The 22,107-nt window shown below is 31.5% G+C and overlaps 1 protein-coding gene across 1 annotated transcript in view; it reads left to right on the top strand.

Annotated features, from left to right (window-relative positions):
- Nucleotides 1-22,107, top strand: part of sog (chordin short gastrulation) — a 245,801-nt gene that overhangs the window by 166,607 nt on the left and 57,087 nt on the right. Inside the window, exon 3 of the mRNA XM_075381914.1 lies at nt 15,544-15,676. Coding sequence (XP_075238029.1) covers nt 15,544-15,676 — 133 coding nt within the window. The remainder of the gene's footprint in view (nt 1-15,543; nt 15,677-22,107) is intronic.

The raw sequence follows: 22,107 nt of genomic DNA on the forward strand, positions 1-22,107 counted from the left end.
AGTGGTTTACACTGGATGAGGAGAGAGTATATATGAAAAACTGTTGTACATCTTGTCGACGTATCGTCGTACCTAACTGAATTGACGCCAACGTCGCGACGCCTGTCACGTTTTACTAACATTACATTATATTATTCTGTATTATCACATACCGTTAAGTGTTTAAAGCTACTTATTACTTCATTTATATATATATATATATATATATATATATATATATATATATATATATATATATATATATATATATATATATAGAGAGAGAGAGAGAGAGAGAGAACGTAATCTTGGTTTTTTTTTAATTCTTTTAGAATGTTTTTTTAATTTTCAAAAAAAAATCAATATTTTCTGTTTTTGATGTGATATCTTAGCCAAAATGTCAACTTTTTACTTCCTTGTACGATGTAAAGGAAGTATTGTGATCGCGAAAAATTTTGGTTTTAAAGATTTCAATGGAAATATCCATTTTGATCATCCTTGAATTCATTTTGACTAGTTTCGACGTGACATCCGTAAGTTTGTATCTCGCATAACTCAAAAACGATTAGCCGTAGAATGTTAAAATTTTGGATTTAGGATTGTTGTAACATCTAGTTATGTAACACCTCCCTTTTTGATTGCAATCGATTGGACCAAAAGTGTCCAAAAAAGCCCAAAATTCAAAATAAATTTGGATTTTGGACTTTTTCTTAACTGCAGTAATAAGCCCTCATTGAGAAAGTTTCACCTCCTTAATTTTTACTTCCTTATACAAAGTATTGAGATCGTAAAAAATTTGGGTTTTCAAAGGAAATATCCATTTTGATCATTCCTAAATCCATTTTGACTAGTTTCGGCGTGACGTCTGTACGCACATATCTCGCATAAGTAAAAAATAATTAACCGTAAGATGTTGAAATTTTGGATTTAGGACTGTTGTCACCTCTAGTTGTGCATCTCTCCTTTAGATTGCAATCGACTGGATCAAAAGTGTCCAAAAAAGCCCAAAATCTAAAAGAAATTGGATTTTCAACTTTTTCTTAACTGCAGTAATAAGTTCTTATTGAGAAAGTTTCAACGATATATCATAAGTGGTACTTATTTTCATTGATTTCAAGAGTTATAGCCAAATAAAATTTTAATTAATGAAATATTTGGATCTTACAAGGGGTAGGCAGATCGGTTCAAATCAGACTTCATCTCCTTTTTTTTTTTAACTTAAAATATATTTATTTATTAATAATTATTAACCTCTGATTGTAAAAAAAAATGTGTATATCTAATTTAATAGGCGTACAAAGAACTCATGTCGTGTACACATTAAACTTTTTTTTTATGTTAGATATGAAAATTACATGATAATGCTCTGGGACCTATTTTATTAGATTTTTCAGCTCAAAAAATATAAGTTTACCCCTAATATAACGCCCTAAAAATTTTAATATTACCTCATTTCAACATTGTAACTGAAATCCGGGCGAAAATTTTCGCTAGCCACAAAGCATTGTCGGGCAAATAATTTTTTTCCTTTATTTCAAACTTTAGAATTATTTTCCAAATTTTTTCTCTTGCCTCCTTAATCACTCTTTTTATATATAAGTCTGTTTTTAAAGTTACGTCCAGTTTAAAATAAAAACAAAATTAAAAAATATGAATAAAATTTAAAAATTAACATTACATTTATTATATTTCTACAGTTACGTTCAAAAAGGTTTTTATAGTGTTTTACATATGGATTAATATTCTTTGAAAATAAAACAAATGATTTTCGGATGTAATAATAGTATGGATACTTTTGATCATCACATTTCAAGTTCGAATTCCAATTATATATATCACTAGCAGACCCGGCAATGCTTCACTATTGGTAGATTACACATTGGTAGATTACACTATTGGGTATATATATATATATATATACCCAAGGGTACCCAGGGTTATCATAAAAGTATGGTACGGTTTTGAACATGGTTTAAATTGAAACAGAATTACTTACAGTTTATGTTTTTTATTTTTCAAATTTGTCGTCTCAAACATTTTTTTTTATATAATTAATAAATTTCAATATGTGCGCCCTTAGTCGCTCGACAAGTGTCCAAACGATACTCAACTTTTCTCCAAACATTAGTTAACATTTCTTCGTTAACGGTTGTCATCGCTTCATTAATCCTGTTTTTTAAGCGGTTTAAGTCGCGAATTTTTTGTATATAAACAACGCTTTTGATGTACTCCCACAAGAAAAAATTGCGAGGTGTCAGGTCTGGACTCCTTGGAGGCCAAAGTACGGATCCTTGCCGGCCTATCCATCGATCTCCAAATTTTTCGTTGAAAGCTTCCGTGACCGATGCATTGAAGTGGGGTGGAGCACCATCTTGTTGGAAATGAAATCGATGAATGTTTTCGAGTTCATCCAGGCTGAGGAAAGCAATAATCGGTTAACATGTCAAGATACACGACTCCATTAATTGTTTTTTCAGCAAAGAAGAAAGGCCCTATTACACGATTTTTCATCACACCACACCAAACATTAACTTTAGGCGAATCGCGTTGTTTCTCGATAATTGTGTGTGAGTTTTCAGAGCCCCATATTCGTGAATTGTGTCTGTTGTGGAATGTAGCTTCGTCTGTAAAAATTATATAATCTAAAAACGATTCGTTTTCCCTTATTCTGTTCGACATTTCAACAGCGAAATCGTAACGTTTTATACCATCATCGGGTTTCAATTCCTGCAGTAACTGGATTTTATAAGCGTGTAATTTCAGTTTTTTACGTAAAACTTTGTGAACTGTTGATTTTGGAATACCTAATTCGACGCTTCGACGGGGGATGGACTTCCCAGGACTTCTAATTGCCGATCGTCTAATTAGTTAAACCATTTCGTCTGGGTGCACTTGGTCTGCCGGTTGATTTCTGTTTCTTAACCGATCCGGTTTCTTCGAATCGTTTGAACCGACGAGTTATGTTATTTTTGTGCGGTGGATCTCTTCCGAATTCACGTCGAAACGCACGTTGAACTAAAATTACGGATTTTAATTCGGCCATCAATAAAACACACTTTGCTTTGTCTTTATCCGAGAACATAGTAACTCACTAAACTCACCGCAACAACAATACAAGAACTGACGTTGTGGTTACAACTGCTGATAAACAAACTTTTGGGTTGGAGGCTTTCAGGGATACCAATATAACATCTAGAAATTTCCCCTGTATATATATATATATATATATATATATATATATGTATATTGGTACTACTTATATATATATAAGTAGTATTTCTGCAAAAAATGAACCCGCTAGATGGCGCTGGGGTTGAAATATTTAGAAAAATTATATTTATGGACTTTTCACGTAACTAATATTCATATTCTGAATATGAACCAAATCGGTCCATAAAAATAATTTTTCTAAATATTTCAACCCCAGCGTCATCTAGCGGGTTCATTTTTTGCAGAAATAATTCTTTACATGTAAGTAATATGTATTCTGAATATGAAGCAAAGCGGACCATAAATACAATTTTTCGAAATATCTCGACGCCAGCGCCACCTACCGGGTCCAAACTAATTCAGAAACCTTCCCTGGCATTCGTCCAACTATTTCCTAAAGTTTCATCGTTATCGGATGAACGGTTTAGGAAGGCATAAGAGATATATAGACAAACATTAATTTATATATATGTATACATATATAAAGTATAGTATTATTATATATATATATATATATATATATATATATATATATATATATATATATATATATATAGTATACATTAACAAAATGAACATTACGGAATTTCGCAAAACTTAACTTTTCTATTCTACCATTTTTCCTTTCCTTTCCCCACTTCTTTTCCCTTATTTCTCTTTTCTCTTTCCCTTATCTTTCTTCTACTTTTTCATTTAAATTTCCCTTTTTTCCTGCTTATTGAATTCCCCTTTTTTCCTTCCTCAATTTTCCCCTTCTTCCCTTTTAACTTTCTTTCCTTTTCCCTTTCTCTTTTCAGATTTTTCCTTTCCTCCCTTTTCCCCCGTGCGTAAATCGGTCCAGTCGTTTTTTAGTCTATAACGGATACATATATCGAAAACATTGAAATGGAATCGTAAAATATTTAGTATAGGGTATGTTGCTTTTACGTCCAACAGATAGCGCTGTTTTTATACCTGTCACAGTTGTGACATCGTAGGTATATAAATAGTAGGTATATAAAAACACGCGCTTATTCGAATGCAACGTTGTCTCAAAATTTCAAAGTGAAGAACTTTCGGAGATTTAAAATTTTGAACAAACGAACATTTACATTTTTATTTATATATATTTGTCAAATGATAAAAATGTTTCTATTTGATTTTTTTATACCAGATTTTTGTCATTAAATTGTATATGGCTAAAAACAATTTCAAAATCCCGTGTGTTTAATCATTTTTTTTTTTTGGTCTTCAGTCATTTGACTGGTTTGATGCAGCTCTCCAAGATTCCCCATCTAGTGCTAGTCGTTTCATTTCAGTATACCCCCTACATCCTACATCCCTAACAATTTGTTTTACATATTCTAAACGTGGCCTGCCTACACAATTTTTTCCTTCTATCTGTCCTTCCAATATTAAAGCGACTATCCAAGAAGCCTTAGTATGTGGCCTATAAGTCTGTCTCTTCTTTTAACTATATTTTTCCAAATGCTTCTTTCTTCATCTATTTGCCGCAATACCTCTTCATTTGTCACATTATCCACCAATCTGATTTTCAACATTCTCCTATAGCACCACATTTCAAAAGCTTCTTCTCAGATACTCCGATCGTCCAAGTTTCACTTCCATATAAAGCTACGCTTCTTCAAACATGTACTTTCAAATATCTTTTCCTGACATTTAAATTAATTTTTGATGTAAACAAATTATATTTCTGACTAAAGGCTCGTTTCGCTTATGCTATTCGGCATTTCATATCGCTTCTGCTTCGTTCATCTTTAGTAATTCTACTTCCCAAATAACAAAATTCTTCTACCTCCATAATCTTCTCTCCTCCTATTTTCACATTCAGTGGTCCATCTTCGTTATTTGTACTACATTTTATTACTTTCGTTTTTTTCTTGTTTATTTTCATGCGGTAGTTCTTGCGTAGTACTTCATCTATGCCGTTCATTGTTTCTTCTAAATTCTTTTTACTCTCAGCTAGAATTACTACATCAGCAAATCATAGCATCATTAACTTTCACCTTGTACTGTTACTTCGAATCTAAATTGTTCTTTAACATCATTAACTGCTAGTTCCATGTAAAGATTAAAAATTAACGGAGATAGGGAACATCCTTGTCGGACTCCCTTTCTTATTACGGCTTCTTTCTTATGTTCTTCAATTATTACTGTTGCTGTTTGGTTCCTGTAAATGCTAGCAATTGTTCTTCTATCTCTGTATTTGAACCATAATTTTTTTTAAAATGCTGAACATTTTATTCCAGTCTACGTTATCGAATGCCTTTTCTAGATCTATACATGCCAAGTATGTTGATTTGTTTTTCTTTAATCTTCCTTCTACTATTAATCTGAGGCTTAAAATTGCTTCCCTTGTCCCTATGCTTTTCCTAAAACCAAATTGGTCTTCTCCTAACACTTCTTCCACTCTCCTCTGAATTCTTCTGTATAGAATTCTAGTTAAGATTTTTGATGCATGATTCGTTAAACTAATTATTCTATACTCTTCAAGATTTGTCAAATGTTAAAAATGTTTATATTTGATTTTTTTATACCAGGTTTTTCTCATTAAATTATATATTGCTAAAAAAATTACGAAATCCCGTGTGTTTAATCTTAAAATAAAAAAATTAAAAATAAAAAAGATTCTCAGATAAAAAAAAAATTAAATATTTTATAATTTTAAAAAAATGCGTATAATTTTTATAAATTAAATTTTTTCTAGATAATTAAAATTTTTATAATAAAATTTTATATCGTTTTTATTCTTATAAATATTTAGCCAATAAATACATTATTTTGCAATTCATTTATTCTCTCTCTCTCTCTCTTTCTCTTTCTTTCTTTCTTTCTTTGATCGTCTCACACGATGCTTAAACTATAAATGAGCTCTTATATATACATAAATGAATATTTAATTTCGTATATATATATATATATATAAATTGATTCGATGATGACGTCATCAACAGATGAGATCATCGAGAGATATGTGTTGAGCGTAAGAATGTGTTTACTGATTGGTAGGGGAGGTAAGAGATTTGTGAGGGGGTAAAAAAAAGCAAAGAAGTAAAAAAAAAAAGAAAGAAAAATAAATTGAAGTTTTAGTTCTGCATATCAAATTATAGTCTCATTTATTCTATTGTATTATAATATGAAATATAATATTTTACATATATATATATTAGTACATACTATATACACACATCTTTACGGATGGTAATTTTTTTTTGTATTTTATCTTTCATTTTTATTCTGCCTGTTATTTTATTATAATATTATTTATATGCTATCTTAAACCTAAATGAACCGTTACCTTTATTTAAATTATTTATTTTTATTGTATCACCTCATAAATTTTTCATATAGGTATTATATTATGAATTATAATTTAATCATTAATTTAAAATTAAATATATTGATATACAAATGCCTTTCAATTAAACCACTTGAAATTCATCATTAAAATACAGTGCATTAGGAAAGATTCTGTGCATTGGAGGATTTTAATAACAAAAATATTGTTAATTATTACTTTGTACGTTTATTTCATTCTTTTATAGAAACGGATATAACTTAAAACTAGAATATTTTTAAAAAAAACAGACGATTACAATTACGACCTTATCGCATTCAAACGTTTCATCGACTTCTTGAGCTCGACAAAGATAAACGGCTACAATATTGTCACCGGTTCCGTCGATTTCTGCGTGAGAGAATTAACGTTATGGATTCGTTATTTTACACAGATAAAGCACGGTTTCATTCGGATGGCTACGTAAACAGCCAAAACAGTAGAATTTGGAGCGCTGAAAATCCCCGCGTTTATCACAAAAAACAATTACACCCGCAGAAGTTGGACGTGTGATGCGCGATATCGCGGAAGAAAATAATCGGTCCTATTTTTTTCGAGTACACCATTAATGCAGAACGATATCAGGATATTTTATTTCTGTTCATCGCACTCTTAGAAGAGGGAGACAGACACTGCTGGCTAAAACATGACGGTTCGACATCGCACAACGCAGGTTCAACTTCTGATTTCATTGAGGAATTCTTTGGTAATCGTGTTATCGGTCGATGCTTGTCGTCACCAAGATCTTCAGATTTGACTGCGGTGGATTTTTTTCTACGGGGTTACCTCAAAGAAAAAGCCTACAACGACAAACCACGAACACTTGAACGATTGAAAGTCAATATTGAACAAGCTGTATTTAATATCCAGCCACAAACTTTGAAAAAAGTTGCAAGAAACGCTGTAGAAAGAATTGAAGCTTGTATTCAAGAAGATGGCGGCCACTTCCAACATTTACTCTAAATGTAAGGTAATGGATGGTAATAATAAAAATTACATTTACATTTACTCATGCCTTTTTATTATTTCAATACCTACCAATATAAGGTTGGGTTGCGTTTTATATGGGACACTCTGTATATAGCATTTGGTTAACCTCTTTCTTAGTTAAAAATCCAGACTTTTATTACGTAGTAATTCCTTCTTTTTATTGAAAACTCTTTGCTATCGATATCTTTCCTTTTATTTCTATTGCGCTCTTTCAGGCCAAGCGCATTCTTTTTCTTGCTAAAATATTGTATTAATTAAATGTTTAGTAAAAGCTGGTCTCTGTGGCGCAAGTGGTACCGACTCGAGTTCGAATACTGATCAGGCATGATATTTTCGCACGCAACCAAATTTTTATTCCTTCCCATCCTCTGAAGCAATTCTTAACCGTGATCCGGAGGCTAAAATTACTTAAATATTTATAAATATCTAATCAAAAGAATATTACATAAATAACTTTAAAAAATATGTAAAACAAGAATTTAAGTTATTTAGCTAGAGTGTTTGCCTCAAATTTATTTTATCTTTCAATTCTTGTCAGTTGAAATTTTTTGCTTAGATTCAGTCAAGTGTTTAAATAAATATATTTATATAAAAAGCATTTTCAAGATACAAATAGGAAAAATTTCAGTTTAATTAATTGTTACGTTTAATTGAAATAAATTTCATAAATCTAGCAGGCCTCCGTGGCGCGAGAGTTAACGTCTCGGTCTTTCATCCGGAGATCACGGGTTCGAATACCGGTCAGGCATGGTATTTTCACACTCTACAAGTCATTCATATCTTCCTCTGAAGAAATGCCTAACGGTGGACTCGGAAGTTAAACACAAAAAAAGTTTCATAAATTCGGAGGTCCCGGGTTCGAATCCCGGTCAGGCATGACATTTTCACGCGTTACAGATTATTCATATCATCCTCTAACGAAATGCCTAACGGTGGACTCGGTGGTTAAACACAAAAAAAAGGAAAAAGTTTCATAAATTCGTAGGTTCGGGGTTCGAATCCCGGTCAGGCATGCCATTTTCACACGCTACAAATCATTCATATAAAAAGCATTTTCAAGATACAAATAGGAAAAATTTCAGTTTAATTAATTGTTACGTTTAATTGAAATAAATTTCATAAATCTAGCAGGCCTCCGTGGCGCGAGAGGTAACGTCTCGGTCTTTCATTCGGAGATCCCGGGTTCAAATACCGGTCGGGCATGGTATTTTCACACGCTATAAATCATTCATATCTTCCTCTGAAGAAATGCCTAACGGTGGACTCGGAAGTTAAACACAAAAAAAGTTTCATAAATTCGGAGGTCCCGGGTTCGAATCCCGGTCAGGCATGACATTTTCACGCGTTACAGATTATTCATATCATCCTCTAACGAAATGCCTAACGGTGGACTCGGTGGTTAAACACAAAAAAAAGGAAAAAGTTTCATAAATTCGTAGGTTCGGGGTTCGAATCCCGGTCAGGCATGCCATTTTCACACGCTACAAATCATTCATCTAATTTTCTGAAGAAGTGCCTAATGGTGGACCTGGAGGTTAAACACAAAAAAAAGAAGAATAAAATTACATAAATCCGTACGTCCCGGGTTGAAATCCAGGTTAGGCATGACATTTTCACACGTTAGAAATCATTCATATCTTCCTCTGATGAAATACTTAACGGTGGATTCTGAGGTTAAACACAGAAAAAAATTTCACATATTCAGAGATTCCGGGTTCGAATACCGGTCAGGCATGGTATTTTCACACGCTACAAATCATTCATACCATCCTTTGAAGCAAAACGGTGGTCTCCCAGAGGTTAAAAAAAAAACAACAATAAATAAATAAAAGTTTCATAAATCAAGGTTGGGTTAAAATAAATTACTTCGTTCAAACGTAATTTAGTAAAATATAAAAATTAAAACAGTTATAAATTAAGATAATGACCCGAAATTCAAATAAACAAAGCCATGTAGAAAGCAAATACATTAAACAAAAATAAAAGCATTATTAAATAAATTTACTAATTAATTAAGTTTTAATTATACATAAAAACGTATAGATAGCGCCTGCTACCTATTATTACGTCATTCGGCCACCTACGAAAAACTTGGTATAATAAACATTTTTACTGTTCTATTTTCTAACACGTTCATTTAATCTTGAGAATAGTTTTCTCGGTTTAATGAATGAAATACTAAAATAAACTAAAGTGTTTAAAATTTAATTAAAATAAATTCAGTTTAAATTACTTTCATTTAATAATTAAATGACTTATGAACAGTTTTTAAATGTTAAATGTATTTTATCTCTCTTCCAATAAATTTGGGAATTGTTTTTATTTTTTTAATGGTGTTTATGATTTATTAAACTGCAATATATTTTACGAAGAAATTGATGAAGCAATTAAACACATAAAAGGAGATGAAAATTTAATAATAGTTGGAGATTGGAATGCAAGCATTGGAAAAGGCAAGGAAGGAAATATTGTGAGTGAATACGGGCTGGGCAAAAGGAATGAAAGAGGAGACCGACTTATAGAGTTTTGCACGAGTATAATTTAGTAATTGCCAACACCGTATTTTTTTTTTTTTTGTCTTCAGGAATTTGATTGGTTTGATCCAGCTCTCCAAGATTCCCTATCTAGTGCTAGTCGTTTCATTTCAGTATACCCTCTATATCCTACATCCCTAACGATTTGTTTTACATATTCCAAACGTGGCCTGCCTACACAATTTTTTCCTTCTACTTGTCCTTCCAATATTAAAGCGACTATACCAGGATGCCTTAGTATGTGGCCATAAGTCTGTCTCTTCTTTTAACTATATTTTTCCAAATGCTTCTTTCTTCATCTATATACCTCTTCATTTGTCACTTTATCCATCTGATTTTTTTAAATTCTCCTATAGCACCACACTTCAAAAGCTTCTAATCTTTTCTTCTCAGATACTCCGATCGTCTAAGTTTCACTTTCATATAAAGCGACTCTCCAAACATATACTTTCAAAAATCTTTTCCTGACATTTAAATTAATTTTTGATGTAAACAAATTATATTTCTTACTGAAGGCTCGTTTCGCCTGTGCTATTCGGCATTTTATATCGCTCCTGCTTCGTCCATCTTTAGTAATTCTACTTCCCAAATAACAAAATTCTTCTACCTCCATAATCTTTTCTCCTCGTATTTTCTCACATTCAGTTGTCCATCTTTGTTATTTCTACTACATTTCATTACTTTTGTTTTCTTCTTGTTTATTTTCATGCGATAGTTCTTGCGTAGGACTTCATCTATGCCGTTCATTGTTTCTTCTAAATCCTTTTTACTCTCGACTAGAATTACTATACCATCAGCAAATCGTAGCTTTATCTCAATATAATAAAGGGTTACCTCAAAGAAAAAGCCTACAGCAACAAACCACGAACACTTGAACGATTGAAAGTCAATATTGAACAAGCTGTATTAAATATCCAGCCACAAACTTTGAATAAAGTTGCAAGAAACGCTGTAAAAAGATCTGAATCTTGTATTAAAGAAGATGGCGGCCACTTCAAACATTTACTCTAAATGTAAGGTTATGGATGGTAATAATAAAAATTACATTTACATTTATACATGCCTTTTTTATTATTTCAATACCTACCAATATAAGGTTGGGTTGCGTTTTATATGGGACACCCTGTACATTATATTTTGAATTTTTATACCAAGGAAGTTTATAGACTTTCACATCTTAGAAAACTTAAAAATGGCAACAAAAAATTCTTCCAGATAGCTGAGAGGAAAGGATTTGAAAATGAAAAGTAAATTCAATGAACTATCTGATAGTTTTTGAAATTTAAATATCTCCTAATAGAATAGTTTGTTTTTCATAAAACAACAAATAAAATAAATTTAAACTATTCTCTAATTTGTTTACACTACATACTTATCTACGATGGAATGAGATCTGGACTGATGTCAAGAATTTTATCTTCACAAAAATGCGGACCTATAATTAATTTAGAATTTTAAATTAAATAAAAGATGTGATTAAATCTTAAATTAACTAAAATCAAGTGAAACAAATGTATATTATAAAAAAAATTATTTTGACACCACATGACTTCATTATACGCCTATTAAATTACATTTACACATTTTTTGCTGTACTTCATTTAAACTTATTTCATTTAAAAGTAAAATACGATTCTCCAATTCTTTAATAAAGTGGACAGTTACACAATTGCATTGTGGTGGACATCACAATGCATCATATTTTTTTGTGGTGTCCGTTTCAGCATTTTATATTAGTTTATATATTAATTATGGACTACTGAATGTGAAAATAGGAGGAGAAAAGATTATGGAGGTAGAGGAATTTTGTTGTTTGGGAAATAGAATTACTAAAGATGGACGAAGCAGGAGCGATATAAAATGCCGAATAGTACAAGCGAAACGATCTTTCAATCAGAAATATAATTTGTTTATATCAAAAATTAATTTAAACATCAGGAAAAGATTTTTGAAAGTATGTGTTTGGAGCGTTGCTTTATATGAAAGTGAAACTTGGACGATCGGAGTACCTGAGAAGAAAAGATTAGAAGCTTTTGAAATGCGGTTCTATAGGAAAATGTTAAAAATCAGTTGTATGGATAAAGTGACAAATGAAGAGGTATTGCGGCAAATAGATGAAGAAAGAAGCATTTGGAAAAATATAGTTAAAAAAAGAGACAGACTTATAGGTTACATATTAAGGCATCCTGGAATAATCGCTTTAATATTGGAGGGACAGGTAGAAGGAAAAATTGTGCAGGCAGGGAACTTTTGGAATATGTAAAACAAATTGTTAGGGATGTAGGATGTAGGGGGTATACCAAAATGAAATGACGAAATAGGGAATCTTGGAGAGCTGCATCAAACCAGTCAATTGACTGAAGATAAAAAAAAATTAATTTTGTTTCTCATCGCTCAATTACTTATGTTGTGTAAGTAAGAAAGTGTAGAATCCATAACCATGGACACGTGGGTTCGAATCCGACTTCATATACATATATTTTTTTAACCTTTTTTTTTTAATTTAAATATATTGATTTTTTTCTTCAGTCATTTGGTTGGTTTGATGCAGCTCTCCAAGATTCCCTATTTCATCATTTCATTTCAGTACATCCTACATTCCTAACAATTTGTTTTATATATCTTCCAAACGTTACCTACCTGCACAAATTTTTCCTTCTACCTGTCCCTCCAATATTAAAGCAACTATTCCAAGATGCATTAATATGGCCTATAACTCTGTCTCATCTTTTTAACTATATTTTGTGTTAATTATTCTAAAATCATCTCAACAAAAGTCGTTTTCCTCTTCCCAACGAACCTCGCTAATTCCTACTACATCGACATTTAATCTATCAATTTCCCTCTTTAAATTTTCTAACCAAACAACCTTTTTTTGACTTCTAACATTGCACGCTCCGTAGAATGTTATTTTTTAATTTTCTGGTGACCCCTTTCATAGTAGTTCCCACCCTGAGTTTCGAACAGTGGACTAGTTTAGCTCCGGATTATTTTACCAAGGAAGGTGTCTCCATTAGAGAGTTACATTTTCTTGGATAATCAAACATCTGTAATTTTCCATTGCTTTCAGTTGCGCAGTACTCTCGAAGATTGAGTGATGTTAATATGACCGTTTAAGTCCTCCTGACCTGCGACCTTAACAACTACTAAAACAGCTGCTGCTGTCTTTCAGGAATCATTCCTTAGTCTGGCTCTCAAAAGATACCTCTCTGATATGATTGCACCTTTGGTCCAGCTACTCTGTAGCATTTAGCACTCAAGCCCGTTTACAATCGGCAAGGTCTCATGATTCATAAAGGGAAATTGATTTATTAACAATTATTAACTTCTGATTATAAAAAAAAATTATGATAAATAATAATTCAATAATAATAATAATAAAAAAAATGAAAAATATCAAAGTTATTAATGAAATAAAATTTTATGTACTTTTGATTTTAAAAAAATGTACATGTAATATAATAGGCGTACAAGGAAGTCACATGGTGTCCACATCAGATTTTTTCCTTAGTAAATATCTTTAATTTACAACTTCACCTTCCTTAGGGGTGAAGAAATAATAAATATTTTTAATATTTTAACCTTAAAGGAAGCTAGGGCCTGGGTGCGTGACTAAAAACCTTCCATGGTATAATACGAATGTGTCCTGAAAATTTGAAAGCAATCGATCGGTTGGTTCTTTCTAGATGAAATATATCTAAACCCACTGGATTGGTCTAATGGTGAAAATTACACTTTTTAAAGGTTTTCTAAAATTTTTACGATAAGAATTCAACGTAATACTGCAAACACGATTGATCAGCGAAAGGTTATTTAACACTACCACAATTAACTGACAACAATGAGTAGTATTTAAACAAATTGTGATGAAAAAAATCAGTGTTGCCAACTTGTTTTCCGTATGTGTAAAATTATTGTACTTACTAGACACATCTGTTTTCTTTTTTTGTAACATATTCTTCTAAGTTTTCGTCGGTTTTCTTGTTAATAAAAGTCGACATGTTTAAAATTTTATTTGTTTTTTGTTGAAATTATTTACATCAATCTTCTTATAATTAAATTCTCTACAATTTATGTTTAAAAAATGTATGATTTATTGCCAATTAAACAACGTTATTGTACGTCATAAGTAAAAAAATGTGTTTTTTACCCTATTTTTGTTGTTTTACAAGGGATATCTTAGAACCTAAGAGAGATACAGTTCCCGGACCTATTTTTTTCGATTTCCCAGCTCAAAACCCGTAAGAAACAATTGAATTTGTCCCTTAATTGACCTTCCCAGAATTTCAGAAAGTCTTAATTTACCCGGGGGAACTGAAACTTGGGCGAAATCTTTCACTCTGTTTAACTCGCTAACGAAGCGTTTTCGGACCTATGTTTATATGAAATTTTTTCTTATTTTTAGCCTCTAGAATGAGTTGTCAAAGTATTACCCTATCCTCCTGAATCACCCTGTATAAATATTCGCAAACAACTTACAAACACCACGTTACTGTTCTACTGACGTACGAATTAATTTTATTTTTGACAACTACCTATTATAAATATAACAGTTTAATTTTAAAAACGATTATCTATTTGAATTTAAATTAACATTCCTGAAGATGGAGTAACAGATTCGAAAGCACTAGGATTTACATTTTTTAAATTGTTGATAAATGGAAATTTAAGTTACATTTTTATATAAAGCCAAATATTTGAGCAAAATTTCAACGGTTTTGATCAACAGGTTTTAGAAATATGGGACAAAAAGGGTTAAGAAATAATATTGAATATTTCCAACCGTTATTTCTGTTAGCCTTGAAAATTTTGGAATTTTAAATAATTTAATACATATGAACTTTTTTCTTATTTTTAGCCTCTAGAATTAGTTGTCAAAGTATTGCCCTATCCTCCTGAATCACTCTGTATATATATATATATATCAACATTTTATGGCTGGAAAATCTTCAAATCTATTAAAACAATTTTACTGAAATTTAGATATACTACAGTAACCAGTGAGAATCACTGAGCTGCTATTTTTGGCGTTTTACATGGAATATATTAGAACCTAAGAGAGATACAGTTCTGGGACTTATTTTTTTCGATTTTCCAGCTCAAAAACCGTAAGAAACAATTGAATTTTCCCCTTAATTGACCTTCCCAGAATTTCAGAAAGCCTTAATTTACCCGGAGGAACTGAAACTCGGGCGAAATCTTTCACCCTGTATAACTCGCTAACGAAGCGTTTTCAGACCTATATTTATATGAACTTTTTTCTTATTTTTAGCCTCTAGAATGAGTTGTCAAAGTATTGCCCTATCCTCCTGAATCATCCTTTATCTAAAAACCTTCTCAGTTATGCCTGAGTAAGGAACATGGGTGGTAAATATTTGGTTGCGATTGATCGATTATTTTTTTTATTTATCCCAAATAAATAATCTTCTTCGACTTTATATAAAAGTATAGATATAGTTTGTTTTTACAAATTATTTTTTATTTTTGTTACAGTATCAGAAAAAACGTCGTGTTATTGGTAAAGTACATTGTCGTAACATAAAAAACGAATGTCCGAAGCCAACATGTGATGAACCAGTTTTACCTCCGGGAAAATGTTGCAAAGTATGTCCTGGTGATAAAAATAGTAAGTGAACTCTTTAAATTTATTTGTTGTCTATATTTTTAATTGTTCTATTTAAGTTTTTTTTTTTTTAATTAAAAAAAAAAGTATTAATATGAATTTTATTATTATTTTGTTTATCTTGGTTTTTTTTTTAATTTTAATTTTAAAAAAGGAAGCCTTCACCCTCCTCTCCACCATCATATCTTATAGAAAAAAACATTTTTTAGACTTATTATTATAACAATTATTATTTATTATAACGTAGACTGGAATAAAATGTTCAGCATTTAAAAAAAATTAGGGTTCAAATACAGAGATAGAAGAACAATTGCTAACATATACAGGAACCAAACAGCAACAGTAACAATTAAAGAACATAAGAAAGAAGCAGTAATAAGAAAGGGAGTCTGACAAGCATGTTCCCTATTTCCGTTACTTTTTAATCTTTACATGGAACTAGCAGTTAATGATGTTAAAGAACAATTTAGATTCGGAGTAACAGTACAAGGTGAAAAGATAAAGATGCTACGATTTGCTAATGATAGAGTAATTCTAGCCGAGAGTAAAAAGGATTTAGAAGAAACAATGAACGGCATACATGAAGTCCTACGCAAGAACTATCGCATGAAAATAAACAAGAAGAAAACAAAAGTAATGAAATGTAGTAGAAATAACAAAGATGGACACAATGTGAGAAAATAGGAGGAGAAAAGATTATGGAGGTAGAAGAATTTTGTTATTTGGGAAGTAGAATTACTAAAGATGAACGAAGCAGGAGCGATATAAAATGCCGAATAGCACAAGCGAAACGAGCCTTCAGTAAGAAATATAATTTGTTTACATCAAAAATTAATTTAAATGTTAGGAAAAGATTTTTGAAAGTGTATGTTTGGAGCGTCGCTTTATATGGAAGTGAAATTTGGACAATCGGAGTATCTGAGAAGAAAAGATTAGAAGCTTTTGAAATGTGGTGCTATAGGAGAATGCTAAAAATCAGACGGGTGGATAAAGTGACAAATGAAGAGGTATTGCGTCAAATAGATGAAGAAAGAAGCATTTGAAAAATATAGTTAAAAGAAGAGACAGACTTATAGGCCACATACTAAGGCATCCTGGAATAGTCGCTTTAATATTGGAAGGACAGGTAGAAGGAAAAAATTGTGTAGGCAGGCCACGTTTGGAATATGTAAAACAAATTGTTAGGTATGTAGGATGTAGAGGGTATACTGAAATGAAACGACTAGCACTAGATAGGAAATCTTGGAGAGCTGCATCAAACCAGTCAAATGACTGAAGACAAAAAAAAAAAAAATTTATTTAGGTAGGATCGTCCAAATTATTGGATGAATTCCCCGGCTAAGTAGGGTAATCAATTCATAATTACCAAAATAAGATTTAAGAATCAAAAATCACCAAATTTTGAACAATTTTTTTTTAATACTATTTTTTTGGGTTCCTTACTTTGTGAAAAGAGTTTAGGAAGATATTATTTATAAAGTAGTAATTCCTTCCTTACAAAAATAATTCATTTTAAAGAGATTTGTTTAAAAATATTTTAAAAATAAATTATAATTTTTATGAAAGTAATGAAAAAAAATTGCTTCTCACTTGGTTCTTGAATATATTACATTCGCAAATACTAAAGTGATTTTATTATTAATAGGCTTTTAATCCTTAACAGCTATAGCTCTCCTATAGCGCTAGATGGGAAAGTCAAAATTTACTCTTGATACTTCGGCAGAATCTTGTATAATTGGATTGGTTCTTCATAACACCATTTATAATTTTTTTTTTTTTTAACAATAGGAACTTGTTTTTCTATAGCATAAACATTCAAAACCAACCTACGTTTATCAAAATTCATTTAATTAAATTTTTTTAAATATTTCCTTTATTCGAAGGCGTTCTAAAACCGATCTACTGACGCTCTAAATTTCTTTAGTGATTTTTTCCTGATTAGTCTTATAGTTTACTCTTCTTGCTGCTGCAACAAATTCTTGAATTTTTGATAGGGAATTTCCCTATAGAATATTTGTATGCGCTTGAACAGCTTTGTCTTGGATAAATTTAAAAACCCCAGCAGTGATTAATTGTAATGAGTAAATGTAACCTTTTATTTTCCCCTTTATTAATAAAAATTTTGTCTCTAATTCTAGTACTTGACTTACAAACCGAGTTTGATATTCATTATTTGATATCATACCATAATAAAAAGTAAAATCTGAAAGTTGATAAAACAATGTTTTTTTATTAAACTTGGTAATGGAATGGAATGGAATGCAAAGTTGGCAGGAGTTTATAGATTCTCCCTACGGATCGCAGAACCTGGACAGAGTCCCTTGCTGCTGGATGATTCAATCGGGCGTGTTTTAAAAGGTTTATTTTAAGTGACGGATCTAATTTTTCAAGTTTTGTCTTTTTTAATATTTTAGTATTTTTAAGGACGGATTTAATTGCATTCCAATCCATTGTTAAACCCAGCGTTATCGAACCCATTTTATGGGCCGACCGCGGAAGGCTAGGCTTATGCAACCTGTCCTCCCGACGTAATTCCCCTACAGACCGTCCACTTAAGTCCTTTCGGTGCTAACGCTTCATAGGCTACCAGGAATACGCCACAACGGGGCACTAACTATATGGAGGGAGCAATGCGCCCCCTTCTTCGGAGGAGTCGCAATTGCTGGTTTAAGTTAATTTACATGTAAGTTTTAAAGGAGAGGTTAGGTAGAAGTTCTTCATCCACTTCTGTTATGGCTGCCTTTCAGGACGCATCTCTGCTGGGCTCTTTTCCGGACTCCAGTCCGTGATGTTGGGACGAGTCTTCCTTCTTCATCTTCTTCTTCTTCCGATGGCCTCTTCATTCTTCTTTGGCCTGCACTTTCCGAGAATTGGTAGTAACCGAAGTTACATACCATTAATCTTAGTATTCCCGAGGCCCCGAAGGGCTGAACGGGGGAAAGTGCAGGTTTCTTCTTTCTTCCATGCTGTCAGTGGCTGCTGGGCAGGTGACTGCTGGGCTGATGGCTGCTGGGCTCGTTCCCTCATTCTTCTTTCTTGAAAGGAAAAGGAATAGGGAACTTACAAATTGGTGGTACCTATTCGCGATCGCGGTTTTGGGGCGGCGAATGCCTTTTCAGAAGCAAACAGAAGTTCTTTACTCTACATAATATTAATCTCCAGACACACGTGTGTCCGGGAAGGGGTTGGGGGGACCGCGTGGCCGCAGTGAAGAAACCATTTGTTAATTGTGGTGGCTGTGGGAAAACTTGGTAAGCACTGGAAGAAAATAAACAATAGCCAGTACTATGTTAGATTCAATCAATTACTTCTGGATTATTGTACTAGTTTGGCATTTGAGAAGGAGATTATTTTCCAATTCTCTCTACTCCCCATAATTAGGAAGGAGGTAATTAATTGTTAAACCAGTAAGCCATCTGTGGGATTGTTTACGTACGATTGATTTTTTACTTTAAAATCCTGAACCTGGTATCACTCAAGGAACTACGATTGGGCCTTTGCTTCTCGTAATATTTAAAATCGTGAACCTGGAATTCCTCAAGGAAGTATGATTTGGCCTTTGTTTTCATAATATTTAAAATCTTGAAATCATGAGATGTATGGTTAATTGAAACCGAACCACCAAAGAACACCGGTATCCACGATCTTGTATTCAAATCCGTGTAAAAATAACTAACTTTACTAGAACTTGAACGCTGGAACTCTCAACTTCCAAATCAGCTGATCTGTAAACACGCGTACACCACTAGACCAACCCGATGGGTCACCCTTAGTTCCCAAGTCGGCCCAAACGAACCCGGGAGCTAACTCAGGGGCTCCTCGGAGCCCTAGGATCGCAAAGCTCGCTTCTCTCGCCATTCCCGTGTGGCAGGGGGACGGCGTCTTGGATACCCGGAAAGCTCGCTTCGGTCGCCATACCCGTTTACCCGGAGGGCTCCATCCCCTGGACCCCCGCACTGTTCATTATCCTCATATTTCTGAGAATAATACTAATAATACTGGGATTCTCCAAGGAAGTATGATTTGGCCTTTGCTTTTTATAATATTTAAAAACTTGAAAATGGGATCCCTCAAGGAAGTATGATTTGGCCTTTGCTTTTTATAATATTTAAAAACTTGAAAATGGGATCCCTCAAGGAAGTATGATTTGGCCTTTGCTTTTTATAATATTTAAAAACTTGAAAATGGGATCCCTCAGGAAGTATGATTTGGCCTTTGCTTTTTATAATATTTAAAAACTTGAAAATGGGATCCCTCAAGGAGGTATGTTTGCGCCTTTTGCTTTTTATAGTGGTATATATGATTTTACTCAAAATATCAAACCATTTATTGTTATGATGTTATCAAATGATCAATCTATCTATACTGATCAGAAAATAATGTATTAAAAGGATTAGATAATTTAAAGTTAGTAATTAAAATGATGTTTTTTATTTGATTTTTAATTTATTATTATTATCATGATAGAATAAATGATTAAATTTTTTTTTTAATTTTATGTATTTCCTGAAATATAAAGAATTTTGAGAAGTGTTTATATCATTTTAGATTAATAATAATTAAACATCCTCTAATATAAAGAAAAAAAACGGGAAACGTTTTCACATATTTTATATTAAACAGTGTGAAAGCTATTATATATGAAGTATGTGAAAAAAATGTGTGTGTGTATATATATATATATATATATATATATATATATATATATATATATAAAATTATTTACATTAACAACTATTTATTTTGAGATATTATTACATTTCAATGAGCATACACTTTCTAGAATTAAATAAATTTTTATGAATTATTTATACGTTTAAAATAGTAGAAAAAAATAAAAAGGAACAAAAATGTAACCGGGATATTTTTATTATTTTTAATATTATTATTATTATTATTATTATTATTATTATTACTAGTACTGTTATTGTTATTATTACTACTATAGAGTAGAAAGGCAATTACGCTGGAATGTGGAACGTAGTTGAATGAGAGAAAAATAAATCACGAAAGGAAAGAACTGGATAACCAAGACAATGTGAATTTAATGACATAAATGGCCTTCTATTTATTTTTATTATTATTATTATATTATATTATTTGTCTCTTTTCCATTTGAATTTTATCCAAGAATTAATTTACTGTTTTTACTAATGTATTGTATGGTAAATAAATCAATTGTCATTATGCATTTATTTAAACGTTTACTCTTTCATATGACACAAACTTTTGTACATACTCACGCACGTACATATATATAAACACAAATAAATAATTGATTTATTTTTTTATAATAAGTACTTTTTATTTTTAATGTATATATTTTTTTTGTATGTTAGCGCCTGTAAAAGTTATTAACTATCAATTGTTATACTATAATGTTATGTAAATTGCATATATCATGTAAATGAAGGCGTTTATAAAATCTCGTAGATTATTTTTTTATTATTATAAATTTCTTTCATTCTTATATAATATAATTATCCTTTTCTAATTACAAATAGTAGATATAAATCATTTTAATATTATTATTATTATAACTGTTTACCTTAACACAATTAATTTTGATTGTAAAAAATGACATCTGATTGTAAAAAAAAATGTGTATATGTAATTTAATATGCGTACAAGGAAGTGTTGACATCAGTTTTTCCCCTTTTTTGCAATTTTTGTATCACGTAAGTAAGCATATAATTCTCAACAGTATGACTCATATGATTTCTTAGTAAAAATTTAATCTTTTGTAATATAAAAAAAATCCGGAAATTCATTTCATAACTTTTGTACGTATTTAGTGAATAAATTTTTAACAGGATTATCGAGTATTGTGTTTACATTGGAAGGGGGTATTAAATTATCTTAATGACTTTATTGTGAAACAAAATACGTTTTCAGTATTACAATTTTAAATTATTATAAAAAAAAATGTTTTACCGACTTCGAAGAAAAGTATGGTATTACTTTCAGAAGTAATACCATACTTCTGAACACTTCAACCTGGGATTCTCCAAGGAAGTATGATTTGGCCTTTGTTTTTTATAATATATAAAATCTTGAATCTGGGATCCCTCAATGAAGTATGATTGGGCCTTTGCTTTTTATAATATTTAAATTCTTAAATCTGGGATCCCTCAGGAAGTATGATTGGGCCTTTTGCTTTTTATAGTGTTATATATGATTTAACTCAAAATATCAAACCATTTATATTTTGAGGTATGAGGAGTACGAAAGTACCATGCATCCTCAGGGAACTTTCTTTTCTTTTACCTGTTTAGCCTCCGGTAATTACCGTTCAGATAATACTTCAGAAGATGATATGTATGAGTGTAAATAAAGTGTGGTCTTGTACAGTCTCAGTTCGACCATTCCTGAGATGTGAGGTTAATTGAAATTCAACCATCAAAGAACACCGGTATCCACGATCTAGTATTCAA

Source organism: Lycorma delicatula, chromosome 13 (genome assembly GCF_047948215.1).
Source record: "Lycorma delicatula isolate Av1 chromosome 13, ASM4794821v1, whole genome shotgun sequence".
Lineage (NCBI taxonomy): Eukaryota > Metazoa > Arthropoda > Insecta > Hemiptera > Fulgoridae > Lycorma > Lycorma delicatula.